Source organism: Callospermophilus lateralis, chromosome 15 (assembly GCF_048772815.1).
Source record: "Callospermophilus lateralis isolate mCalLat2 chromosome 15, mCalLat2.hap1, whole genome shotgun sequence".
Lineage (NCBI taxonomy): Eukaryota > Metazoa > Chordata > Mammalia > Rodentia > Sciuridae > Callospermophilus > Callospermophilus lateralis.
The window spans coordinates 65,423,507-65,450,923 of NC_135319.1; the positions used below are offsets into that span (position 1 = coordinate 65,423,507).

The 27,417-nt window shown below is 51.6% G+C and overlaps 1 protein-coding gene across 2 annotated transcripts; it reads right to left on the bottom strand.

Moving 5' to 3' along the window:
• Positions 1-863: 863 nt before the first annotated feature.
• On the bottom strand, positions 864-26,219 carry Pyroxd2 (pyridine nucleotide-disulphide oxidoreductase domain 2). 2 transcript variants are annotated; one of them, XM_076834881.1, is made up of 16 exons: positions 25,991-26,219; positions 22,092-22,111; positions 19,619-19,712; positions 19,476-19,549; positions 15,557-15,712; positions 13,578-13,731; positions 11,709-11,770; positions 11,523-11,620; positions 9,563-9,704; positions 9,074-9,208; positions 7,741-7,813; positions 7,350-7,506; positions 4,576-4,730; positions 3,592-3,698; positions 1,818-1,938; positions 864-1,131 (listed from the first exon to the last, which is right to left on the bottom strand). In XM_076834881.1, exons 1-16 carry the CDS (start codon positions 26,115-26,117, stop codon positions 1,055-1,057), a joined length of 1,752 nt encoding a protein of 583 aa, XP_076690996.1. In that variant the 5' UTR covers positions 26,118-26,219; the 3' UTR covers positions 864-1,054. The 2 variants fall into 2 exon arrangements, with proteins under 2 accessions (XP_076690996.1, XP_076690997.1); XM_076834882.1 differs by lacking the exon at positions 864-1,131 and having other exon boundaries at positions 1,857-2,344.
• Between the last annotated feature and the right edge of the window lie 1,198 nt (positions 26,220-27,417).

The following is a 27,417-nucleotide window of genomic DNA, read 5'->3' on the forward strand; positions in this document are numbered from 1 at the left end:
AGAAACCACCGTGACATCTTCACCATTAAGATCAGCAGCAATCCCTCTGCTCTGTACTGAAAGCTCATTATGCTCCAGGTGCTGAACTAAAACATGATCTACTGTCTTACTGGATCTGTAAAACAACGCTTTACACTTGAGAAGTCTGGGTTTATCATCATTAAGTAAGGACGAGGATGACTCCACCTGTGTGAAGTTGCCTGGGGACAGAAGGGAGGAGATGCTCGGGAAGCTTGTGTCTCCTCTGCAGAGGCGGGTGCTCTGGATGGTGGCCTTGTCTGCAGACATCTGAGAGGTGGCTGGGAGGGGTGCATTGCCAGGGGGATATCTGTATGAGTCTTTCTGACAACAACTTGCTTTAGGACAACATAGTTTTATGTTGAGAGGCTTTGGTGCTGCTCAGGCCTAAGTCATGGGAAGCAGAAGCCTGGGTGCTTTGGAATCGGGAGCGGTGGCCTCAGCAGCGGTGGCCTCGGCTGAACCCACTTCAAAGTCACCCTTGATTACCATTTGCCTGACTGGAAGTTTTGATGACTTGAGATGACAAGCATAGCTCAGGCCCATGCCCCTGTGGGTGACTTAGTGGGTCACTGGGGATGTGGACCCTTCCTGTAGTGCCAGGAATGTGGTAGCCATTGATTGGGTCTCTGCAAGGCAAACCTCCATCCGCTGGTCAGGGGACCCAGCCATGCAGAAGAGGATGCCGGGATCACACTCTTCTGATGTGAACAGGTGTGAGAACACTGCGTGTCTCAGATGAGCTCATCCCACCTCTTATGATACAGTTCTGCTATCACAGAGAAACAAAGCACAGCCAACAATTTGTATAAAACATTGTTTTTTTAATAAAACAATCCAGCTCATTCATGGAGGCATGGGGCACGGGTTAACTTGTGCTCCATGTAACTTGCACACTTCTTCTAAAATAATGGCTTGAGTCTTGTGAACTTGGCTGCCTCAAGCAGTGTCCACTGGAACACAGCTTCCTGGGCAGCTGAGCCCAGGTCTGACAGAGAGGCTCAGGGCTAAATTTTCGTCCTGCGTCAGAGTTGGTTCAGCGTCCCGCGCTCTTGAGGTCCTGCAAGACTACATGCGCTGCATTTCGTCCAGCGGCTCCCATGACACCTCCTCCTGGAACCAAAGCTTTTCTCAAAAAACCCAGCAGGGAGGGATGAGGCAGGGCTTACAGAGACCCTGGGACAACTGCTCCAAGAGACTCTGGGCTCCCTCCAGGCTTCTGGCCACAGCAGGGGAGGGGCAGGCCACAGCTCCCACCACCTCCCTCAGTCTGCTCTGCAGTCTGAATGCTACCTGGTGAGACCCTTAGCAAGCAAATAAAAAATAGCAGCATGAGGTTGGAGGGGGAAGACATGTGAGTAGAGCCCTTTCTAAGAGGCTGAGGCCCGAGCTCAGAGGAAGTGTCAGTAGGAAGCAGCAGCCTCATCCCAACCAGTTAGCTTGAAGTGGCACAGGAAAGAATTTTAAAGTTGAAGAACTTTAGTCAGCTTTTCTGGTCTCATATATGGGGTGGGAATTTAGGGACAAGGGTCTCCCTTAATACAAAACTGGAATTGGGCAAGATGCCTTCGGTGGGACACATTCTAAACCCAAGGAGCGGGCGGTGTGCGCTGAACGGAGGGTCGTGGACAGTCATGCAGAGGCACCCTGTGTGCTCACCCTGCGCAGAGAATTCTGAACACGGGCCTGGCTTGCTGGGGTGGGGGGTGGGGGTCCACACCCCCTCTGGCCCTCATCCTGCAGCCTCCTCCTCTTCCTGCAATCCCTCACAGCTCACACAGGGAAGCAGGATCACTCACCAGGATGGGCCCCACTTCCGCACAGATACAGGCCTTGGAGAGGGCAGCGGTAGCTGGAGTGCAGGGGCACCGGGCGGGCGAAGTAGAGCTGGTCCAGGGTCATGGCACAGTGGAATATGTTCTGTGGAGGCAGGGCCGTGGCCATTAACTTCCGAGTGCTGCGGTCTTTATTGCCCTGGCGAGGTTTCTTCCCTTCCCCTGTTCTGAAAGGAAAGTCCTTCTTCCAAGATATTTTCTTGGGTTCTTAAAAGTACAGAAAGGGATGAAGATGAGAGAGGAAAAGCACATGTCCTAGGGCTGGGGCTGAGGTTTTCCATTTTTCAGGATAAAAGAAGGCCAGGAGGGGGGCATCGTCAGAGGGCGAGGAAACTGAATGGGAAAGAAAATGGGGGGTTGTAAGGGATTTTCCTTAGACCATGAATCTCCCTCAGTATGTCTGAAAAATAGGAGCGTTTGATTTGCCTGACTGCTGGCTGCTTCTGTGGGACCTCGTTTCTTAGCCTGGGGTCCGGGCTCCATCAGGATCACTGTCAAAGACAGACAAGGGTCAATGGGACCTAGTGAGGTTCTGCTCCACCTGCCTGGGTCAGACCATCCCTGGGCTAGAAGTGGACAAGGCAAGGTTAGATATGTGTCAGTCCTGGACAAGGACACCAACCCCTGCTGGAGATGCTGCTCCTGCTGCCCCCTCACCATGCCCCAAGCTGAGCCATGCTGTCCCCCAAGTCTGCTCCTCTCCTCAGCTGCCAGGCTGGACCTTTGGCATCACCTCTGCCCTCTGCCTGCACCTCCTCAAGTGCACTGTCACCAAGGCCACAGAGCCCTACTTGCCCCACGGTGTGCTCTCCCTCCCATTTGCTTCCTTCCCACTGCCTGGCCATCTCCACTCTGCATCTGGACCAGCGCTGCCCAGGAAAAACCTGACGAGGGCCACACGGGTAATTTTAGATTTACTAGTAGCCACATTTAAGAGGTAAAAGCAAACTGGTTCATAATAGTAATGTTGATAATTATCTTATTGATCTGAGTACTGTGGCGTACACCTGTAATCCTGGCTACTCCAACTGCTGAGACAGGAGGATCACAAGTTCAAGGCCAACCTCAGCAACTCAGCAAGACCCTGTCCTAAAACAAAGTAGAAGGAGGTGCGGTGTGGCACAGCGGTAGAGTGCTTGCCTAGCATGTGGGAAGCCCTGGGTTCAATCCTCAGTAACTAAATAATAACAATGATAATTTTATTTAGCCTAATCCCAAATATCACCATTTTATTGTGCAATCAACATTAGGCACTAATGAGACAGTAGCATGGTTTTTCCATGCCGTCTCTGCATTGCACACCTGCAGCAGATCTCACTTTGGCCTCACCGCCATTCTGTGTTCAATAGCCACCTGGGGCTGGTGGCTGCCATATTGAAGCTGATCTCCTAATTGGGCTCCCTGCCTCTGGCCTCTGGCACTTGATAAATTGAAGGGAAGTGCAAGGACGGGCTTCTTTAAGGAGGGAGCTCCTTCTGAAGAAAGTCAGATGGGAGAGGATGATGTGGATAAGGAGGCAGAAGGGCCATGACCCTGGTGGCCTTCTCAGGTGGCACCTATGTCTCCATGTCCCCATCCCCCACCATTCTCTAGGTCTGACCACTTCTCTGTCCCCTCTCAACCAGGGTCTCTGCCACTGTCCTCCCATATGAAGAAGGCCACGTAAGGCCCAGGGGACAGAGCCACAAAGTGGGGTGCAGGAAGAGGAATATGATGAGAGACCCAGGCTTAGACTCACCCCTCCAGGAAGCCCAAAGATTCTCTCCAGATCAGGAGGTGTGAGGATGTCTCTGCCCACCACAGAGCCCTTGAAGCCAGGCGCATAGGCCTCGATGCAGTCCAACACTGGGTGTCCAGCGGCAGGGGAATGAGATGGTGTAGGAAGAAGAGGAGGGAGGCATTAGAGTTATACAGCTTGGAAAATCTACAAAACTCATTAAATTGTATGCTTAAAAGGGTTCATTTTATCCTACACAAATTATACCTAATACGTAAAAATCAAAGCAAAACAAGAAACAGTCCACAGGTAAATTAAAAAAATTCATCATAAAGGCCCAGGCCCTACTCTTTCCCCACTCCTTATCCAACCCCAGAGGCTAAGCTGCTTGTCTCCTGTTTTTCACCTCTTTGCTCTGCTCAAGCTGTTTCTTTTGCTTGCAACGCTCTTTGCTCTCTGGCTAACTCCTATTCATCCTTTAAAGCCCAATTCAAAAGTCCCTTCCTTAGCAAGTTTTCATTCTGGCTCAGAGTTTCCTCATTTTGTTCAATAAAATATATTGAACGATGGCAGTTGGTTTCTTTTCCTTTTTTTTTTAAAGAGAGAGAGAGAGTTTCTTTATATTTATTTTTAGTTTTTGGTGGACACAACATCTTTTATTTTTATTTTATTTTTATGAGGTGCTGAGGATTGAACCCGGATCCCGCCCGTGCTAGGCGAGCGCTCTACCACTGAGTCACAATCCCAGCCTCACAGTCGGTTTCTTAATGGTCTCCCCACTAGACTTCCAGCACTTGAGGCAGGAACCACATCCCTTGGCTTAGCCTAGCACCCAACCCAGCAGACGGTCACCATGCTGACGTGAGTCTCCCTTGGGCAACCCTCTCTCCTCATGGGACAGCACCTGCAGGTGTTCATCTTGAATGAGGCGGTCAGGAGGGGAGGGGTATACTTGGTCACAGGACCAGCTGTCACCTGGAGGCTGGCTGGTGTAGCCCTCTTTACCTTTGTCTGCATAGGCATTTCTCTCCTGCTCATCCCAGACCTTGCCTCCAGCCAGCGTGTAGGGCGTGTACTGCGTGAAGAGGGAGACGACATGGCAGCCGGGGGGAGCCAGGGTGGGGTCCAGTGAGGAAGGGATGCAGAGCTCAATCATGGGCCTGCGATGCAGGGGAGGAGATGGTCAGGCTGAAGAGAAGGGGCTGGGGAGCCACAGTGAGACGAACTGGGACAAAATGAAGGCCCTGAGATGTCACCACTGTGGGGCCCATTGTCACTGGAAGGCCAGAGGCTTATTTATCCAACCCCAGGGCAGCCAGACCACCCCAGGGGAGCACCTCCAGCCCTAGACCCAGCCCCAGCCCCAGCCCCTGCCAGGCCTCAGGCCCCCGAGTTGCTGGTCTGACCCAGCCCCTTCCTTTCCCAGACACCTTGAACTCTAACCAGGGCCCCCCAACTCAATGTCTCCAGGGTCTGGACATACAGAGAGAACAAGAAGGTGCCAGGACCCAGACAGCAGGTGCCCAGGTGGCCTGGTTTCAACCAGGCAAACCCTACCTGACCAGAACCTGTTCCTGAGTCGGCCCAACAAACAGAGCTGCTGAGGCTGCTCCAGCACCCAACCGTGGACTGTGAGCCACGTCCAGCCCCAGTGCCTTTGCCTGCAATCAACACCTTTTCTACCCGGAGCACATTTTCCCTCTGACCTCCCAAAACATCAGGCCTCCATATCTGAGGGTTCCATGGACTGACCAAACATAAGTTGAAAATATTAACAACAAACAAGACTCGTGTCTGTACTGAACACACACACAGGCTTTCCCCCAATACAGTATAACAACTACTTGGATAGCATTTCACTGTATTATGTATTATAAGACATCTAGCTGGTACAGTGGTACATGCCTGTAATCCCAGTGGCTCGGGAGGCTGAGGCAGGAGGATGGCGAGTTCAAAACCAGCCTCAGCAATGACAAGACACTAAGCAACTCAGTGAGACCCTGTCTCTAAATCTTTAAAGTACAAAAAAGGGCTGGGGATGTGGCTTAGTGGTCAAGTGCCCCTGAGTTCAATTCCCGGTAACCCCCCACAAAAAACATCTAGAGATGATTTAAAGTACGCAGAATGTGCATAGGTTATATGAAAATATTACATCATAGTATATAGGGACTTGAGCCTCTGGAGAGTTCAGTACCCGAGGATGAGGAAGGGAAGTCCCAGAACCAGGTGCCCATGCATACCAACCTTCTGAGCATCCTTCAGGCCATCTGAAATGCCCCTCCTCCGTATCCCTCAACTTTCCCTCTGAACTTGGACATCTACCAGCATTCAGTGACCTTGTCCCAACCTTAACGTCTGATATCCTCTTAACCACCCTCCCCCCAAGCCTCTCCCCCTTTTCAATAAATGCAACCATAATTTTCTAATTGCCCTTCTTTTCACTCACACCCTACTTCTGTTCAATAGCAAGTCTCATCATTGAACCTTCAAAATATGCCCAGAATCTGGCCACTTCTCATCATTTCCTTTGTTCCCACCTGGTCCAAGCCACTGTCCCCTTTCCCTTGGATTCTGCACCAGTAATCAGTTGCAACAGATGCCCTCCCTTTTTCTCCACACAGTGGCCAGGACAGAGGTTATAAGTCAGGCTCAGCATAAACTTTCCTGGCGTGAAAGCCAGGAGCTGTGACAAAACTCAACAGGATGGAGTTGCTGTGGTTTTCAGCCCCTTCCCTCCCAGGTTCTTTCTCCAGTCACTCTGGCCTTATACCTCTGTCTCTAACTAACACAGCAGTACACTCCTACCCAAGGGCCTTTGCACCCCACCATGTGAATGCTCTTCTCCAGATACCTGAAAAACTGGTACTCTCACTTCTTTCAGGTCTCTGCTCCAATATCACAGGAATAAGCCTTTTATATAGCAAACGTTTCTCTCCCCTGCCTTTATTTTCTCCCTAGCACTTATCACCAGCATGTGATGCTGACTGTCTTGTCTCCCTCCAGTGAAAGGTCAGCAACTCAGGCAGAGGCCTTGTTGACTTTGTTTGCTGCTCTGTGCCCAGGTCCCTGAACCAAACCTGATACAGAAAAGGGGCCTCAAAACATTTACGAATGGGTAAACTTTGCCCTGCACCTTTCTTTGTAGCCCCATGTCTTCTTTACCTTATGCCACAAATGTTTGTGTGGCCACTCATCATAAGGTTTGTGTCTGCTTCACACCCCACTCCCCACCATGTGTGCCAAGTACTGAGCCTGACACCCACAGATTTCAGCAAGCGTCCATTGCACAGTGGACAGGATGGAAAGGTGGGCCCACCTGCTCTGGTAGGATGGAGACTCAGCCAGGGCAGGAGATGGGAACACTTTTAGGGTTTTGCATGAAGGCACCTTATAAGACACAACACAGGACATGGAACGGGTTTCGGCAAATGGGTGCCCTCTATTGGACGGAATCAGAAATCCTCCTTTTCTCTCCCAGAAAGCGTTTCCTTCTCTTCTCCCAGCACAAATGCAGTCCTCTGGAGGGCTATGCCCTTTAACCCGTGACACTCTTGGACATGGCCCACTCTTCACCCCACCTGCCCGGGGCCACACTTTCTTGCCCGGGGTGCACTTCCTGTCCTTGGAACTCATGTATGGGTTGAGGCAGATTCCGGGTCACTGGGAAGGTTCAGCCCCAGGTGGAAGAGGTTGATCCCTGCTGCATCTGAACAGTCACCCTTACCCCAGGTCCCTGTGTCAGAACCTCCAGGGGATGTAAAGTCCCGGGGGCCACCCACCTGAGAGACGGCAGGCCATCCATGGCATCTTCAAAGGCCTGATGGAGGAGGAGGGTGTCTTCACAGTTCAGGTGGATGGAGCACTGGTGATGGGGCAGCGGCTGGCCCGTGGGAGTATTGGGTGCTGCCAGGAAGTTGGGCAGCCTGTCCACAGCCACTGAGGGACCAAAGAGAGGCTCAGGCCCACCCACTCCAGGGTCCTTTCTCTAGAGCATCGCCATGCTTCCCCGGGTGGTGGATGGGGAGTCTGAAAGTGTTTCACCTTCAAACTAGGGGGCCGGGCTGGAGGGCAGGGCATGGAGGTGATGGTGTGGGTGGATTTTCCTAGACTTGAGGATTTCCCACCCAGAGAGCGTGAAAAAACACAGTTCTGCAAACTGGTGCCTCTTACCATTGATCTTGGTAACAGGAGACTGGGTGTCCAGCTGAGCGATTCTCTCTGCGAACCCCTCTGGAAGCCACTCCTGGAAGGGGAAGTCTGTGAAAGGCCTCAGAGAGCGGCTGTCTTTCCTGCTCAGACTGGTCTTTCAACTTCTGCCTCTAGAAACCCTCTTTATTCCTCAGCATTCAGTCAAAACCACCTCCTCTGCAAAGCCTTCCTGGATCCCCTTCCACTCACGCTCACCACCTTGCCTCTGCGCTCTGCCAGCTGTCCTGGGTACATAGCTCACACCTGGACGACATGGGCCAGGGCCAGGGTATGCATGCCTCTTTTCTTTTTGGTCTATAAGCTCTTGGAAGTCTTGATACCTCAGAATTGCCTTAAGATGTGTTGCACTGATCTTGGTGGAATGCTTTTAGTGAAAACACTTTTAAAAAAAGTGGTGCTGCCCCCAGGAACAGCCCAGTAATGGTTGGGAGCTCCAAGCTCATAAACACATTATCTTCTCTTTTGGGATAAGGGAAGTGTGGCCAATTTCAATACCTTCCCTACATCCTCAGCCCCTGCTGTGTGCACACCCTTTTCTATCTAACTTTGTAGCATTCCACTCTGACTCTGGGCTGAACCTTGAGACTTGTTTTAAACAAAGTTATCAAATAAGATACAAAGTTATCCAACAACACCATGAGCATGATTGAGCTTGCTTGCTTTTGTCCTTGGCCAGACCCTGAGAACATGCCAGGACTGCTGTGCTGGAGTTTGAAAGACACATGAAACAGAGCTCAGTCACCCTGGTCATTCCAGCAGAAACCATCCTGGACTAGCCACAGCCAGCCAGCTCCCAGGCACATGAACACGTCCAGCCCCAGATCAACAGGGCTGACTGACTGCCCCGCAGCTGACGGCGGGTGCACAAGCAAGCCCAGATTCAACCAAGAGATTGAATTCTCCAGATCTGCAAGCTAATATTTCTTCTTATATGCCCAGCATTAATATGGTAACAGATCTCTGACACAAGATAGTGAAATTAGAGTTGGTAAGAGGGGAGGAATTCAGAGAATAGGAAAGTTGTAGAAATAACTTTAGTTAGGAAGTCAGATCTGGGTTCCAGCACTGGCTCCTCCAATTTCCAGCTGCATGACCTAGGTCACCTCACCTCTCTGCTCTTCCTCCTCACCTGTGAGGCCCTCCCTGCTTGCTACCTGCCCATTACCTTCCCATTTCTCCAAATAAGGAGACTTGGCACGTGCACCTCCTGCCCTAGGCAGCCCCACCCCCTACAATTTCCTGTCCCTGTCTTAGCAGAGATCTCCACTCCTGTCCACCCAGCACCCTGCCTCACCTGTGGGGTCAGCTTCAGGAAGGTGATCTGCGGGGACGCGCTGGACAGCACCACTCTGCTCCTCACCTCCAGACCGTCCTGCAGCACCACTCCTCGAATGTGGCCTTCACCATTCACCTGCACCCTAGCCACTGTCTGGAGCCCACCAGCAAGATGTCCCAGAAACCCCCAGAAGGAAACGGCGTAGGATCAGGTGGGATTTCCACTGTCTGCACCGCTCCTGGGAGCTCCCAGCTTCCTCATCCCTGTCCCACCCTCCAAGTCTGCAGCTACTCAGGGAGTCTCCACCCCCTCAACCCTCCAGCTTTGCTGAATGTGGTTATTGACTGGTGAATCCAAAGGATGGTCAGAGGAACTGGGACCTCTGTGACAATAGCTCAGCCACTGATAGGCTACAGAACTACAGAGTCTCTTGACTCTGAGCCCAGCTGTTCATTAGGGACTATCTGAATCCAAGGCCAATCAGAGGAGGGGGAGAGGGACCCTCACCTTCTCAGTGAAGATACTTGCTCCATGTGCAATGGCCGATCTTGCAATGGCCTCAGAGAGGGCACCCATGCCACCCTGGACGTAGCCCCAGGCACCCTGAATCCCCTCCAGGCCACCCATCACATGATGCAGCAACACGTACCTGAGAGCAGAGCACAGGATCAGCGCTGGAGGTGAGGTTTCATCTCCCAATTTTTAGATGCAAATATCTTTCCATACCTTCAGCCTCTCCTGCCCCCATCCAGCCCTTTCCATGAAACTTCAAATGAGTTTGGGAAAGCCCTTTGCCTTCTCATCTATGTCCCTCTCCATGCAATTGTGTCTGCAGCAGAGCTTTATGCTGCCGGCATGGCAGCAATGCCCAAACCTGCCGCCCCAGCTCCTGAGCTCCGTACTGTGAGTAGCTACCCCCTGCTTCCTTGGCAGGCATCGCCTCTCCCCATTCCTCAAGCTGTTTCTCCCTGACATCCCCCACCCAGTAAACCCTGATGTCAACCTTGACCCTTGCCAGTCCCTCACCCTCTATATCCAATTCCACCTCTGTCAACTCTTCCTTCCAAGCAACTCTAGAGGCAACTGTCCCCGGTGTCTGGCTCTTGTCTTCCTGAAACTGCCACAGGAGGGCCCCCAGGGGGATCGCCTTCTCCCCACATTTGCTCACTGCAGTCTTCTCTATGCAGGCAACCTCAGAACCAGCTGGTTCCGACCACTCCTCTCCTTTTAAGCTTCACTGGCTCATTGTTGCCCTTAGGGGAACACCCGCCTCATAGGTGGCCTCAGGCCTCCCATCTTCATCCTTCACCAAGGCCCTGTGACCCACACCCCCACTGAACGGAGCCTCGAGCTCCTCCGGTTCCTGGAATGGAGCACTCTGCTCACCTGTCCGCTGCTGTGGCTGGCCTGGAGCCTTTCCTGCCTCCTGGTTTGTTTGGCTAATTCCTCCTTGTCCCCCAGGTCTGGATCAGGCTCTCATTTGGATCAGCTGGAGTTTCCCTGGGGGCCTCCTATCTTAACCCTCATCCTCATCACTAGCCCTGGGTCTCTCTCTGCCATCGGGGTTTCTGGTTGTTCACTTCCCCAGCACCTCGCACAGGCATGCGCCCTGTCAGCAGTTGTTGAAAGAAAGAAGGAACCAGTAACTTCAAGGCCCACTGAGCAGCCTCTAAGCAGTCTCCCCACCTCCCCGGAGAAAAGGACAGGAATCCAGCTGGAGACGGATGGGCTGGCAGATCGCAGAGCTGGGCCAGGGTGCAGCAGCTCTGCCAGCCCTCTTCTCCCCGGCCCGGGGGGAGTTGGGGCTGGCTCAATATGTGTTGAAAAGCTACTTCCGAGGGATGCTCTCAACCCTTGAGAGAAAAGCCACCTTGACAGCTTTTAGCTGCGTCTTCTGGTACATTTGAAAGGCCATACTAGGCAAATCCTCCATTCCAACCCGTGCGCATGTGCACGCTCCTCCATTCCTACTCCTACAAGGGGATCCTTAGGTCAAACCATGACCACAGCCCTCACTGTGTGTGATGCCCCCCTTGGACTGGGCTGTAGGCATGTGCCCTGCTCAGAGAGGCAGCTTCCTGTCCATAGAAGGTAACTGTAAATGTCTTAGAGCCCAGGGAAAAGAGCATGGTGGAGAGCATGGGAGAGAGGGAGAAAGAGAAGGAGGGAGAGGAAGGGAAGGGCTGGAGGCAGGAAGTATGTTGATATCCTTGGGAGGCTTTTCCTAGGGGAGCACAGAGTGGGCTCTGCTAGTTACTAGCTGTGTGACTTTGTGTACGGCACTTCCCTTCTCTGAACCACAGATCTCGGATGGAGCTATGAGGTTCACCGTGTGTGAGGTGCTTGGCTAAGTGCCTGGTTCCTGGTAGCTCCATAAATGACAGCTCTGCTGTTCTGCCCTTGTCCTTTCTTCTGGCTCTCAGCAGAGCCTCCGCTTCCTCCCACAGCCCTCCTCCCTCTCCCTCACCCACTGCCCGGCGTGCGAGGACTTGTCATGGCTCCAATAACAGCATCCGTTGCTAGAGTGGCTTTCAGGGGCTCAGACTCAAACCACTGATCCAGCACCTGGATGAAGAACCGCGGGAGAAGCGCTCAGGGCCTGGCTGCAGGAGAGGTCCCCGGAGGGCGGGGCCTGAGGCTGGGAGCTGCTCACCTTGGTGATGGGAGCTGTGAGCACCTGGTAGTACTGGGGAAGCTGAGCTCCCAGGGTGCGACCTGAAAGAGAGGAACCCCAAAACGTCAACAGAGACGGCTGTGAGGAAGCTCTCTGATCTGGTCCCAGGCGATGAACGGATGGCAGGAGACTGAGCTCTGCCAACGGCGGGCAGTGCAGCGGGGTGGATGCCGGCTATGATTTCCTCCCTTACCAACTGCACGGCCTTGGACACAGGTTAACATCTCTGAACCTGTTCCTCCATCTGTAAAATGGGAGTCATGTCTCACACCCCAAAAGGCTAGCTGAGGATTCAACGAGACAGGCAAAGCATTGGCAAGTTCAGGGGCACTGATTTTATTTAGCACTTAGTACTACTTAAAAAAAAAATTAACCTGTACCTTATTCTCTTACTTTGAACTCTGTAAGGCCCATACCCTGGGAGAGGACCATTCCTATGACCAATTCAGAGAGCCACTAGCCAATAGTCCTTGAAGGTGGAGATCATGGTCTTAGCCATTGTGGTCCCTGTGTGCCGCTTGGTGTCTGACGATAGTAGTTGCTCAATAAATGCTTATTACACAAATGTTTATTGTTCAAAACTCCTTGGGCTGGAAGTCTGAAAGGAACATCTACTTTGGGGGCATGTAGGGTAGATTGTCCCTGTATCTACACTCTGATGTATAACTGCATTCCTTCTACCCACAAGCTGGTTTGACCTGAGCCTTGACTCCAGACTTATTCATGTGATTTGCTTGGCCTATGGCATGTCTGTAGATGTGACACAGAGGCTTATAACAGGCCTGGGAACCAGGAATCAGCCCCATGTGGTCTTCCATTGATATAAGAAGTGCATACCCAGACTAGCATGCTGCTTCCATAAGGAGGATGAGACACCTGAGGCCCAGCTGCCCATGATGGCCTATCCTAGCCACAAGCACATGCATGAAATCAGACTGGATCAGCTGACCCAGCTGGGATGAGCTGAACCACACATGCCAGGGAGAAAAAAAGGTTTATTTTTTATATGCATGCCATGGAGGTTTATGGGCTTTTTCCCCTTGTGATCATAACTAACTGATTCTAGGACACTGACGCTAACTTGGTCTGTGTGTCCTACAGGGTCACAGTAAATAACAGCACACTCTGTGGACCGTCCCTTCTCATACCCATGGCAGACATTACTGACTCATCACAGACTTCTCCTGGCTGCACTCAAATCTAGTATCCATCTTATGTGGAGACTTCTTTACATTCTCTTGGCCCCTCAATCTTACTCCAGCCACGGCAGGGTAAGCACCGTGTAGCTTTGATCAGCTTCACACACTGGAACCCCAGCAGCAATCTCACCTCAGTCCTATAAAGTGTGCTGCTTCACTTATTCCCTGGGCTTCTTTGGTACTATGCCAGGTCACCCACTGACCTGGACATCCTATGGGGCAACCCTGGACCTTGGGGGACAGAGCCTGCTGGATAAATCTCTCTTCCTTCTCCAGGAATGGTCCTCAAATGCATTTCGCAGAGGGTCCAGGCAGGTCCAGTGCCTCGTTGCCCATTGTGGTGGCCAGGGCAATGACACACCCTGGAAGTGGCTCTCCCTTGGTCCAGTTTCATTCCTCCTTTCCCCTAGTTTGGGGCCCTGGGGCCACCTTTCTAAATCAGCTACTTGTATTTAGGCCTTTGTCTCAGGTTCTAAGGGCACATCAGCCCGAGATCTCAGTAAAGTGCTCGGGGCAGTCCTAATGGCCTTAACTGGTCACCACTGGCAGGCTGCCATGGCAGTTCAACCTTCTGTCCAGGCATCAAGAACATGACCTCTCCTCCATGAAGGCTACTCCTCCTGCCCTGATGCCTGCACTTGGGACTCACCAGCCTTCAGCAGGGGCTTGAGGGTGGACAGTGACTTGAGTCTCTGCAGCATGGAGCCGCGCTGGAAGGCTGCGGTGTCCACTGGGGCTGCGTCCAACAGAGGGTCAATGGCTGATACCAAGCGATTCATGAACTCCTCGTATCTGGGAAAGGCCTGGAACAGAGATGTAGGTCAAGGCTCCACCGTGAGGAATCCCACGAGGATGTGGTTCTCACGCTCTGCCCCACGCCACCCCCACATTGATGCTTCACTCCACAGAGGAGCCCGGATGCTTCCACAGGCCTCATCCCCTGCTGCGGCTCAGCTTGGCTCTGCTGGGTCCTCCCACTTCTAGGTCTGAGAGTTGAGGTCAGTGCCAGGTGGGCAGTAGGAGAGCCACCGAGGACAGGGTCAGCGTGGGCCAACACCAGCTACAGGAAGCTGGCAAGATGCTCAGGGTCTGGGCTCTGTGATAAAACCCATTGAAGCTTTGCTCTCTGTCCTTCTGTCCTTCCACATGTGACTGGTAGAAGTTAGACCTCTTCCCCAGAATCTCAGCACGCCGTCTGCTCCTCCTGGCCCATCAGTCTGACATGTTGCCCCCTCACCTGCGGCAATCAGGCCTGCGTCCTCTTTCCTCAAGCTCCCACACGGAACCCATTGTCCATGGCCAGTTTCTAACTCCCACACTCCCTTCGCTGGACAGGCAACAGGGGAGGGGCAGATGCAGGAGCCACCAGAGGCCTTCTCTTGATTCTCAGCCCAGAACTTTTAATTTGGGCTCAGCTGTACCCATGGGCACACACATGGACTTTAAGTGTCACATAAAGAAAGGTTCCGTGTTGAGGAACATTTGAGAAGTCTTGGTAAAAATGAAAATAAACACCTTTCTCTAGGACAGACCTTTAAGATGACAAGTTGTAAAATCAGAAATCAGGCTCCTTATGTTCCACAATGGGAAACAGGCCCTGGCCTCCTGCTTATGTGGTCATTAGAAGGCAGAGCCATCACCAGTGTCCTGTAGGCCCAGGGACCAGGCCTTGTGCTGACTCCCGCCTAGTGCACCCGAGGCGAGCAGGATTTGGAGGGTAGAAGCCGTGGTCCTGAGCCCATTGCACAAAAAGATCACAAGAGAAATACTCTGAAAAAGCTAAGTCCCCAGGAGATCTTGCTCCTCCACCAGGTTTGGAAAACACTGGTTGGAGAGATGTGCACTGGGCCTGTGGCCCGTGGTTCTCTAGATTTTACCCTGTGTTACATGAAAGCCACAGGAAGCAACGCACATGGATGGCATTCACCTAGCTTCTTATAAAAACGCCTCCACCAAGATGTGATTTAATGATACACTTTTAGCTTGGATGCAGGATGGGTACAAAAGCGGCCAGAGTTCCTTTCTGTGTCCACAGAACCTGTCACACCAGGCCGTCCCATCATCTAGTGACTCACGTGGACAAGGCTGCCCAAGAATTCCCGGGCAGTAATCCCAAGGGACTGCACATTCTCTGGTGTGTGTGCTTCCTTCCCCAGACCTGCGCACCCTCATTGACGCTTTCTGCCTGGAGCGCCCGGGATGAAGCCAAATTGAATGATATTGACCCCAGCCCTTCTGACGCAGTCCAGTCAGTTGAGTGATCTCTGATCTGCCCGTCAGCCTCCATCGCGACTTTAACATGGCTGACCACTTGGGATCCTTTTGGAAAGCAGCAGGGATACAAGGTACACCCTCACACAGCAGGTGGAGACGGTCTGATCCCATACTGAGCACAGGCAGGTTCAAGAGCTGGCAGTGTCCACTGGTCTTAAATGCCATCCTCCGTCCCTTTCCTTCACAGCCTAAGATCACAGGCAAGTGCAGACTGAAGCCCTCTACAGGGAAGGCAAGGCAGCCCATCTACTTGGACATTGCTCTAGGATGGCTCCAACCAGACCCATTTCCTTTCTAAAGCCCCCTCCAGGCTGGCGAGGGGGGAGGAGCCGGGTCTCTGGACACCGTCCTTACCTGGGCATCCTTCTGTGAGAACTGGGCAATTTGCTTCTGGTTTTGTGTCATGTCTGTTCCCAGAAGAAGGGATCTGGGCACGTTGCCCCCTGTGCCCTCTTCCAACATGGGGGTGAAGGAGTAGGGATTTCGGAGATGAAGCCTCAGTCCATGTTTCTGCAGAATACAAACAACGCAGGCAACATTTTAGAGGTCTGTGGTCTCCGTCCCCAGTCTCCTTTCTCCAACTGTGTTTGTGAGACCATTTAGGTGCCTGTGGGCGGGTTCCCAAGGTATGTGATCCTGGATCCCATTTTTTTTAAAAAAAATATAGGTTTATAAAAGCCCTCTTGCTCAGGCACTCAAGAAGACCGTACGGTATCGCTCATGCACCATCTTGCCATACTATACCACACCAGAGCACAGCACACCTCACCAACTATACCACAGCAGAGCACAGTGCCCGTCACACTATGCCATACCTTGCTGCACCAAGCTGCAGCATATCATGCTTACCCTGTGCCAGAGGCAGTGCTGGGGTCTACAATTACTACCTCACAACAACTCTGGCAGTATTCTTATCCTCTTTGGTACGAATGCCATAACCGAGGCTCAGAGAAGTTAAATAACTTGCCTCAGGTCCCTGTAGGAGGCAGATCTGGGTTTCCAAACCACATCTCTGTGACTCCCAGGCCCTGGCTCTCAGCCGTAATCTATAACTGTCCCACTTCAGAAATAAATAATTAAAATTTAGAAAGACACAATAAAGCAATGGTTATGTGAAAATCCATAGGCACAAGGTAGATAAATTATTTACACCAAAAATTTTTATTTACTTTACAGACTCATTTACTCCAGGGTCACTTTAAATGGAAGTTGCCTTGATGCAGTTAAAATATGACTTGATTTAGAGGGGCCTGACCAGCACACAGAACTTTCTAAGAGCACATCTACTTCTCCACAGATACAACAAAGGGGCCTGGGCTACTATACAGGCTTACCCTGGCCACCATCTACAGACTTCTTTCTCTAGATCCACGGCCTGTTTTCTCACTTCTTTGAAGATCTCTGCTCAAGTGACCCTTATGAGCAAGGCCTCCCCTAACCATGTCAGCACTCCCTGTCCCATCTCCAAAGCACTTGTCAGCACATGGTAATTATACATTCAATTTTTTCTTCACCTCCCAGAGTAGAATGAGGTCAGGGGCATTATCTGTCTTGCTCACTATTATGTCCACCAGGTATAGATTCAGTGTAGTCACTAAGTGTGCTGTTGACTTGAGTGGATGAATACTACGTCTTGCAGGCAAGGTGTAGCTCCAGGGGACAGAAATGAGATCTGTGAGTAGAAGTATTAGGACAGTACATGGAAACTAGAACAGACCTTCCTGACCACTACAGCTGGAATGGCTTCAAACCAGAGACATTCTAGAAGGACAAGATCCCCAGGCATTGAGCATGCTGCCCAGGAGACTCTAAACATGGCTAGGAGTTTGGGTTGGGACACCTTTGGGTCCTTTCTAACATTAAGACAGAGAAATTTGATTCCAAGTTGGAGGAACTTCCAGCTTGGTTCCTCTTAATATAGAGAACTCTTGACCCCAGAGGGCATCCTGAGTTCCTCTTCTTCCCTCCCCCTTGACTTCCTATCCACAGCCAGGTCTCATCAGCTCCATCTGCAGAAGTTGTCCACTTCCCTCTTTGTCTGTTGCCCCTGGCCCAAGTCGCCATCTTGTGAATCACTGTAGAAGGTGCCTCAACAATCAACCTGCAACCTGCCTCCGCCATGATCCAGGGGACTGATCTTTCACAGGGTCACAAATCCCATACTCTCCTTCCTAATTAAATGCCTCCACTGGTTTCCCCCTGCACCTGGGTTAAATGCAGTCACCTTGTCACGGCCGCGGTAGCCACACACCTGCCTTCCTCTCAAGTCTGCCTTGGCCTGTCCACCCCCACTTCCCTCTGCCTAGAACTCTCTCTGGTCACGTGTCCACAAGGCACAAAGCCGGTGACTCGACATTAGAATGTCAGTTCCCCGGTCACCAGTCTAGGCTGCGAGCTCCAGCCTGTCCCTATCACGTGGCTTCACTTTCTTCCTGCCACTTACCTCTACCTGAAATTCTCTTGGGTCCTTGCCTCCCTCCCTCGTTCACCCCACCCAGCCCACATCTCCCAGGGCTTCTCCCAGGGTGTGGCTCAGAACACTGACTGGATGAAGGAATCGATCAACCCTCCACATAAGGGACCCGAGAGGAGCCCAGGAGTTATTTCAAGTATAACTAGTCAAAAATGAACATTTTGTTGACTGCCTCTAGGACGCTCTTAAAAAATGGTATCTTTGGGGGCCTGGGGCTGTGGCTCAGTGGTAGAGCACGTGCCTTGCACGTGTGAGGAGGCCCTGGGTTCAATCCTCAGCACCACATAAAAATAAATATTGTGTATTGTGTCCATTACAACTAAAAAGTATTTTTAAAAATGGTATCTTTGTTGTTCTTGATGGTTTTAATTACATGGAGTTGAAATAAGAAGGGGAGCATTAAACAGCCATGAGATTATCTCCATGAGATTTTTTCAGAGTACCCAGTTTTCTTTAAAAACTAGACTACTTCCTCTGGTTTACCCATGAGTTTTCTCAGCAGGCCAGCTGTCCCAGGTGGGAACTGTTGGGGAGGTCAAGATATGTCTGAGAGATCATGGACAAGGGGGACTTATAGGTTTGTTTCTCAAAGGGGTGTCTGGTGGCTTCCTGTTTCACAACACCCCTAGAATGCTATAAAATGCCAGTTCCCAGGCCCCACGACTCCTACAGCACCAAGCCTCTGAGCAAGAAACCCTGGGCATCTCTGTTTCCCCTTTAGTTCCCCCGGTCATTCTTCTGGACATGTAGGTCCAAGAGTCCCACTTTAGGGAGATTTCCCAGAGTAAAGCACCAGCAGAGGGAACATAGCTGAGACCTATGGAAGGGAGGAAGGGAGGTCAGAAGTTGCCTCTGGTGCCCAACATCTGCCTCCATCAACTATGGGTACAGTTACAAACTGCCTCCAGTTGTAGTGTGGTGTGGGCTGAGGATCCCAGACACACCCTTGGGCCTTGGTTAAATTTATCCACTGCTGGCTTGAGGGTGTTTACGTTCTTTCTCTCAAGTAATAATTTCTTCATTTGGGTTTCTATAGTCACTGAATTCACAGAACTCCTCTACATGAACCAGTTACAGAAGCCAAGGGGTGTAAACAGTGGCTGAGCATCTAATTACTTTTGAACTTTGAATTCAGAGCAAAGTTGGCACTGAAGTACACGGCAGCTGCTCGTACACATGACACCAAGGATCTTTTTCCTGAGGGGTGGGTGACAGAGGCACTAGCAGGTGGAAGCCAAGTCAGTCTCAGGAACTTGGTGGCTTATGAAACAGGCCATGAGAGGTGGAGCCTGTGAAGGGTAGGGGGCAGAGCTGGACAAGCCAGGGGAGAGTTCTCAGAATCTCCTCCAGATAGCCCAGGAACTGAAAGGGGTGAAAGTCCAGGTTCAACGTCCTGTTCACGCTGCCAGGCTCCAAAGTTTAATAAGGGTGGAAACACGGCCCAGTCTAAGGTGGCTTTGCAAACTCAGGAGCCCAAAGCTTTAGGCAGGTGATGCCAGAAGATGACAGGGACCAGGCTGAAAGTGCCACCATGTAAAACAAGGGCCCGATGCTGACAAAGCTCAGTCTTCAAATGAGGTCTGAGTTTTGTGTGAGATTTCTGAGTTTTTAAGACGTAGTGTGGGTGACACAATCTATGGCATGCAGCAGGAGATCCTGGGGGTGGCCCAACCCTGGGATGGAAGGAACCTCAGGCACTGGGAATCACCCTGGGTACAAGGTAGGGAGCCCCTGCCTCAGGTCAGGGAGATGAGAGGTGAGCACAACCACCCTCCCACCACGGCCACGGGGCTGCTCTACCTTCAGCTCCAGGTCTGTGTAGATCTGTGGCCTCAGAAGGCTGAGGAGGTAGGATGCACGGGAGAACTTAAACCCTGGAACAAAATCAGAAAAACCAGTCATCAGCGATCACTCCTCAGCCCCTCCCACCTCTTGGGGCTCACCTGGAATGATCTCCTCAGTGACTGCTGCACCCCCAATCACATGGCGCCTTTCGAAGACCGCCGTGTTCACCCCCAGTCTCTGCAGGTACGCCGCCTGGGGGTCACATAAGGCCCTCTCTCATCCCTCTGGAACACCCAAGATCCCTGGGGGCTGACCCATGGTCTTGGGGTCCTCAGTGCAGAGCCAACGTATTACCCCTTGGCTCATGCTTTTTAGATGTCTTCCAAGGCCCGCTTGCTTGCTCCTGCCCCTCCACATCCCAGCTGAAGGTGACCTTCTCTCCTTAGAAGGCTGGTGCCCTAGGAATTCTCGTCACATCCTACTTACCCCGTCCCAGATGTCCCTCTCCTCCAGGCCAGAGAAATCCTCCTTCTCCTTACAAGCCCAGTGAGAGGTGGCACAGTGAAGTTGAACTCGAGAATGTGAAACCAAACTCCAGGTTCAACTCTGCATCCCTTTCTGCTGGCTCAGCCTCAGTACCTGATCCATCCTCAGTTTCCGCATGTGCAAAAGTGGGGTTGATATTATAGGACTGACTCTACCTATCTCATAGGGCTGCTGCGAGGATTCCCTGAGCTGGTCCCTGGCACAGGAGACACACAATAACTGAAGCTGTGTCTACAGCAGAACTTTATTGGGGGCAGCAAATGATGCAAGGGTTTCTGTTACTTTTCTTCTCACATTTAGGGGGAAATCAATAAATATTTGCTGAACTGAGCTAGTCCTGAGCCTACAATCCTACAGTGCTGGTCTTCCCACTACCTCTAACACCAAGGAATGGTGAAGTTCAGAAGTCACCATCCTTGGTTCACTGGGCAACTATGTGCCAGACATCAGATGCACCTTATTACAGTCCACCATCTTGGAGGTAGGCACAATGGTTCTCCCTGTTTTACAGATCAGAAAACTGAGGCTCTGTGTGGTTAAGCTTGAATCCAGCTCCCAGAGCATGACATCTGGAAGCTGCCTTAACATGCAAGGGTAAGCCATGTTATTCTCCAATTAGACATAAGCTACTTCACAGAATGGCCTGAAATAATTACTGGGAGACTGTGATAAAATGAGATGGAGCAAGCTCTCTGGACAATTTTGTTTAAGCACAAACAAATCCAAGGTCTCTGTGTCATCCACAAAACATGAAATGCCCCTCTCTTGGCCAGACCGAGTGACTGCTACTTCCTTACCAAATTTAAATGTCCTCATCTCATTCTCTGCTCCCTATAGATAAGAGGTACTGGAGTTCCCAGCCGGAAGGCTGTCCTTACTTTCTGACAGTGTCTAACCTACAAGATGGGGCCTCTGACTCCAAACCCTTATTTTCTCAGGCCTTTTCCCAAGTCATCCAACCAAAGCTCAAATCCTCTATTAGGTTCTTTCTAACACCTTGCTGAGACACCCCACGGTTCTCCCTCACTGCCAAGAGTAATCAAGACGACTTGATTAAGCACAGGTGCATTTCTGGTGGTCTTTGGCTGAAGGGCATTGACATTAGCCCTCCCTGGGCTGGAAACTTGTGATGGTAAGAGCCAGCATTCAGGTCGAGTTTTATGTGCCAGGTCCCGGCAGCACACTAACTATTGCCTTCACAAATGGCTTCTTGAGGGTAGGCACTGCTGTTCTCATTTCATGTGGCTCAGAGAGGCTGAGTGACTCACTTAAACCTTGACAGATAGAAAGTGACAGAGCTGGGAGACAAACCTGCACTTACATTAATATCAAATCAGTGTTTAAACTACCAATCAGTTGAGCTCCAAAGGGTCCCCTGTAGAATGTTCAGGTAAAACTGATACGTTGTTTAAGGTATTAAGGTCTTACCGTAGTCCCTGGGCACCCACTTTGTTGATACTTTAGAGCTGCCACTGCTTAAAGAAGAGGTTCCATATTTGTTTTATGGCCTTGAAGACTCTCAAAGGCCTCTTGGAAGTACCTGGACTCAGGGTTTAGAAGCACAGCCCCAGAGTGACTCTGGCCTGGCTGAGCTTGGGATCTAGAAGACACCTGCTGTGTACATGAGCCCTGGCCTCTCTGCTAGGGAGCTCTTGCTGTCATGTGAGCAATTGGAGATGCAGTAGCAGTGTGCTTCAGGTTGTGGGTCACCTGAACCTGTCCCAGCAAGGACTGCCCCCTAACCTGGAGTCAGAGGCCCCACCTGCTTCATGCTCCTGATCCCCAGGGTCCCACCTGCTCTCTCTATGCCAGATAGACGTTTCCCCACATTTTCACCAGCCTGCTTCTGAAGCTCCCTGACTCTTCCACAGGCCACGGGTAGGGTCCCAAGTATCATGGAAAGGACAGGAAAGGGAGCCCATGATATCCTCCCTGAGTGGCTGCAGATACACATTCAACCCAGCTCCTGGTCGGCACCGGAGCACGCTTCTTTCCTCTCTCCTGCCACTTGCTCACTTCTCCCTGTGGCTGCTGAGAGCCACAGGCTCTGAGGTCAGTGCAGTGGGACTCAGGGAAGGTACTCACAGCCACCAGCCCATTGTGTCCTGCAATGAGAGGGGGGAGGGGAGGACAGATCACTGGTCAGCTGGCAGATGTACATCCCTTGAGGGAGAGGGGCCCATCTCTGCCCCACCCAGGTAGATCCCTGGTGGCCCCACCCACCACACTGGGAGGAGCCATTTGCCTTGACTTGAAAGAAGTGCTGGCCCCTGGCTCTGTCAATGGCTCCATGCTGGAGTGAGGGTCAAGGAGAGAGTCACAGTCACAAGGGCTTCCATCACTAGGCAAGGAGCAGGTGACCGAGGGAGCATCACAGTTCACATGGTGGGGACCGGAAGCAAAAGAAAGGTGGCCAGCACACTTTTGCACCTGGAATAACCGACCAGCCACCCAGGTGAGCACTGCTCAGGGGCAGAGTTGCTGTTAATTTTGGCCTAAGAAGGCTTTATCCACACAGGATGTCCCTGTCAGTCTCATGCTCTAAAAATGAAGTTTGAATAGTTAAAAATGAAGTAATCAAACACACTCAGCTACTACGGGCGTGTGCCTCAGTGCTAGCTGGCTGGGAGAATTTGTTACCTTAGTTTTTTTCTAAAAAGATTTCTAAAATTTTAGGAGGGCTGCCCCTGGCCATGAGCCCTGAATTTGGCTTTGGGATTTCATGTTCCCCACCAAGTGGGTAGTGAGTGCAGCTCTAAGTAGCTTGGAATCACCCTGGGCAAAAGTGTGGATTCCCAGACCTCCCCTCCTCAGAGCATCCTTCAGCAGGTCAGGGAGGGCACGTGTGTGTGTGCTAGAGCTGATTCCTCCTTCGATCCCAGGTAATTCCCACCCAGGTGACCTCAGATCCACATGTTGAGCACACAGGCCTGGAGCTGGGCATGGCCTGCCTCCTCCTTTCCCCACTCTTAGGAGGAAATGAGGCTGTTGGTGAGGAATCACTGCAGGCAGAGAACAGGCCCCAGTGGTTGTCGGCCAGCTCCTGTGACCCCCAGTCTACTCTCTCCTTGGTGACAGTCACCACTCTGAGTCTTAGATGTCAGTGGATGACCATGATCCCGAGCACCGACCTGAATCCAGTGTTGACTCAAATGAACTGCTCAGCTGTTAGCCTGGCAAATGTCCCTAACCAGGGGCAGCGATGGCCCGTGTGATGCAGCTCCTCATGGCTGAGTCAGTTGCTTTATGGAGGCCTCCCAGGATGTGAGAGGTCACAACTGCATTCTTACCGTTCCTAATGGAACCTGGGCTTTTCAACCCCCTTTGACTATGATCCACAGGAAGAATCTGACAACATGATCTGGCGCATGCCACGTGAGTAAATGCATTTCACAGGAAAAAGCTTTCATGTACTAATACTAACTCTCACTGTGTGATAAGCGTGTGATGATCTATTTGACTACATTTCATTTAAAAAAGCACTGGAAAATTGCCATAAGAAAGTTTAAAAAATATGCTGGGACTTATAAATATTGCCTGAACCTGCAGTTTGAGAAGCCCTTCTCTTAATACACAAAGCAAATTCAAGAAGGCAGGCTGTCCGGGGCTCAGCCCAGCTCGCCATAGACAGAGAGGCATTTAGCAGCCAGGAGGTGAGGCAGAAAGGGTGCTGGGGATCTTGCCGCAGTGTGGGCAGGATGACCAATAATATCCATAAAGCACCTGGCCCTTCTCAGGCCCACAACAAACACAGCAGCTGTTCGCCTTTAATTAGTGGTACTCATCAATTCTGGAAAACTAATCAAGTCTTCCTGGCAACAGAGTCCAGTCCAGCGATGGCGTGTAAACCCCCAAGGGCACAGACCCAGAAGGATGAAGGCCCAGGATCCAGCGTTCCAGAATTGCCCCTCCCCCATCCTGGATGCATTCTCCTATGGCTTCAGATGACCTGTCCCCTTGAAGGGTCTTTTGCTGCAGGCTCAGGGAACCCCTCCCCCGTCTGCCAGCCCTAATCACCAGCTACAAAGCGCAGGTATCTGCATGTAACAAGCTCCTCAGGGCATTCTTAGCTACAGGTAGCCAAATGACAAAATCAGGGTCTCTTTGAGGTGGCTGCCAGGCATGACTTCAGGGACTCAGATATAACCCTCATCTCAGAAGATGCCACTCTGCTCCTCACTCAGGCTGGAACGCCCCTAAATCAGATAACTGAAGCCACTTCACTGAGGCAGTCACACTGTGGGAGAGTCACCAAGGCAGCTAGCCCATGGGAGTCAGAGGGGCTGTGACCAAGAGCTGAGGGGAGGAGGGGCTTTTGGGAGGCTCAGAGGACGGAGCGCTTCCCGTGGGTGCTGGACTCCAGGAAGTTTGTGAGCCCGCTATCAAACAGACCATTGCTAAAAATTAAATCCTATAAACTTCCTATTAAATATACTAAAAGCGATCGCAAAACTACTTAAAATCACCATTTTCATTTTGCTACACTGGCCTATAACCATGCTCTTGAGGTCACCTGCCTCTACATGCCTGGATGTGGCCTGCTACTGTATGTCTCCCCTAAGTCACATTCAGTGACCTCCCAAGGGTGGGGCCACATGGGAGGACTTACACACGGGACACGGCAGGGCTTGATCTACTGTGCTGTGGACTGGCAGGCTCAGGAAAGAGATGGGAAAATGCTAACAACGCAGATGAAATTTAATGGGATGCTTGTCGGTAGCATTACATTGTGAATAAACAGCACCAAACATGGAGAAGATATTCTTCCAGTATCAGAAAAAAATATTATCTCACGGAGCAAAGTCATTCCTGTTATTGAAGAAGGAATGAAGCTGGGACATAAATCTTCACTGTTTCACTTTTTCCCCCCATTTTTGTTCTACTCTTCAAAGTGAATGAAAAGACCAAGCATCCCTTTCCAAGCTATGACCACTCTGGAACTGAGACCACAGCTTGGCAATTGAGTTTGGCAAAAATCAGAGAGTACTGGATCAGAATCAATTGGCCACATGGACTTTTAATTAAGAGCACTGTCTTCTTGATTTTTAAAACTGTGTGCTACATATTGTTTAATTCAGTATTTACAGTAAATGTGTGTATGTGAACACTCGTTCCCTGGAGAGCGGACGGAGGCTTTCACCAGCTCATGGCTGCTCTTGGTAACACAGAGACCAGGCCCAAACAGAGGGCACCTTGGGACTGTGCTCAGCACTGAGCCTGGGCATCCTCTTTTTTTAGGCATTGAATTGAAATGAGCCCGGTTGGCAATAATGCCTTCAGGCCTTCTGAGAGAGTGAACGGGTAACCAGTCACCCGGCAGACTTGAGTACTCTGAGGCTAGGGGTCAGCAAAGTGTCACAGGACCAAACAGCATGTCCCCAAGTGTTTCAGAGGAAAACATGGCTGTCATCCTCTGTGGACATGCAGTAGGGTCTCTGGGATTCAGTTCTATTTTTCTCTTAACTTTCCTTTGTGGAGCCAATCACCTGTGGATGACTGTACAGAATAGTCAGCAGATTGGCTCAACCAGAAACTTCACATCATGTAGAGGCTAAAAATCAAGGGAAAACTGGTTTCCTTTGGGGATGGGTGACCTCAATGGTGAGATAGTGGTGACATCTGCTGTTGCCCCAGGGCTCTTTCTATTCAATGAACCATGATTTCCAAGAAGTGGTGAGAGCTACCTCATTAGTTCATTTAGCTGGAGACAAGGGAAGCCTCTGCACTCACCTAATGCCACTCTAAGTGGCAAGACTCAAGCTCAGAGAGGGCAAGAATTTTTCCTAGACCGCACAGCAAGCTATGGGCAGAGTCAGCACTAGAAGGGAGGGGCGCCTTACTCAGAGACCAGAAGGTCTTCCCTCACAGCCCTGGCTCTCACCCAAACTCGTGACCAGGTTGTGCCCAGAGTGAAGGGAGAAGTGGGGTTCTGCAAAAGGGCCTCTCTGGGCCTCTGGGCAGCGCTGCCTTCCCGCCTTCTTTACCTGCTCCTATCACCACCGCATCGTACTCAGGCTTCGGGCGTCCGCCAGCTTCCCAGTGAGCACGTCTCCAAGCGGGGCAGCGAGAGGCACCCCAGGCCCTACCGAGACCCCGGCCGCTCGCAGCCATTTCTGCCTCCAGGAACCCGCTGGCGGCCAGCCCTTCGCGCCGCCCCAGGCAGCGGGGGCAGTGGGGAGGCGGAGGGGAGGAGCGCCGCTGGCCCGGCCTCGGCCCGCAGGTCCTCCTCGCGCTGCGTCTGCGCAAGGCAGCCCCGGGGCGTTGCCTGGGAACCCCGCGGAGTCGGTGCCGAGACTCAGAAAGCGAGGACCCGGCGACAGTCCCGAGGGCTCCCGTGGGCGGGGCGCTGGGCTGGACGGGGCGGACCCCGCTTCCCCGGCTGCCTCGCTTCACCGCTGTGCCCTGTCGGGATTGTGGGGATGGCACAGCAAGTGGGAGAGGGACCGTCAAGTCAGTCCACCCGGCGCCTGGTCCTCAGGCTTCAGGGTGGAGTCACAGTCGGAGGCAGTGACAGTTCCCACCCAGGAGAGCCTCGGGCTACCTTTAGCAGGAGGCCGTCAGCCGGCTGCACAGAAGGCTACAGGTCTCCTAACACCGGCCACCCAACAGGCTGCTGCGGTCTGCTCCACTTAGGGCCAGGTTCACTGTAATTCCTGGGGTTTGCCTTTTTCTTCCTAAGGTCTGCACATTTCTGTTGGCATCTTTCCCATTTCCCAAGAATCCTCAAGGGTTAAAGTTCACATTTGCAAATATCCTCAGCTGAAGTGCTTTCTTACTGTTCCTTTGGGCTGTCTTCAGTCAGGAGCCCCTTTCTTCCTTGGCCACTCCTCCCCAGATGGTCCCCTGTAGGCAAAAGGCTCCTGCGCTAGTCTCACCCTGTGTCACAGGAACCTGCTACTAAATGACTCTCAGAACCAGATGAGGAAAGTCCGTCCCAGTAAGTAGGCTTTCTAAGAAACCCTCCTCTCAGCACAGGTACCCCTCCACACACAACCAAGGTTCACACTGTGTGAATCTGCTAAAATCTGATTCAGGATATGAGCCCCAGTGTTTTAATAATAGTTTTCCCCTCCCCATTTGTAGGTTCCACATCTATAGATTCAATCAGCTGCAGATTGAAAATATTTGAAAAAAACTGCATCTGTACTAAACATGTCAGACGTTTTTGTTACTATTCCCTAAGCAATAAAGTATAACTATTTACATTGCATTTACATGGTATTGGCTATTGTAAGTAATCCAGAGATGATCTGAAGTGTAGGGGAGAACGAAGGTTACCAGCCAATACTGCATCATTTTATTTACGAACTTGAACGTCTGCAGATTTTGATAGGCTGCCTGTGCACCTGTTGTCAGGGAGTCCTGGAGCCAATCCCCTGTGGATGACTGTACAGAACAGTCCACAGATTGG

What these genes read in the sequence shown, in the direction of transcription:
- Pyroxd2 (XM_076834881.1), bottom strand. Translation starts at nt 26,117, where the DNA reads ATGGCTGCGAGCGGCCGGGGTCTCGGTAGGGCCTGGGGTGCCTCTCGC. An exon ending in TCACAGCTCCCATCACCAAG is followed by an intron (nt 11,621 to 11,708) that starts GTGAGCAGCTCC and finishes TTCTTCATCCAG; the next exon opens with GTGCTGGATCAGTGGTTTGA. An exon ending in CCTCGCACGCCGGGCAGTGG is followed by an intron (nt 9,705 to 11,522) that starts GTGAGGGAGAGG and finishes CTCTGCTCTCAG; the next exon opens with GTACGTGTTGCTGCATCATG.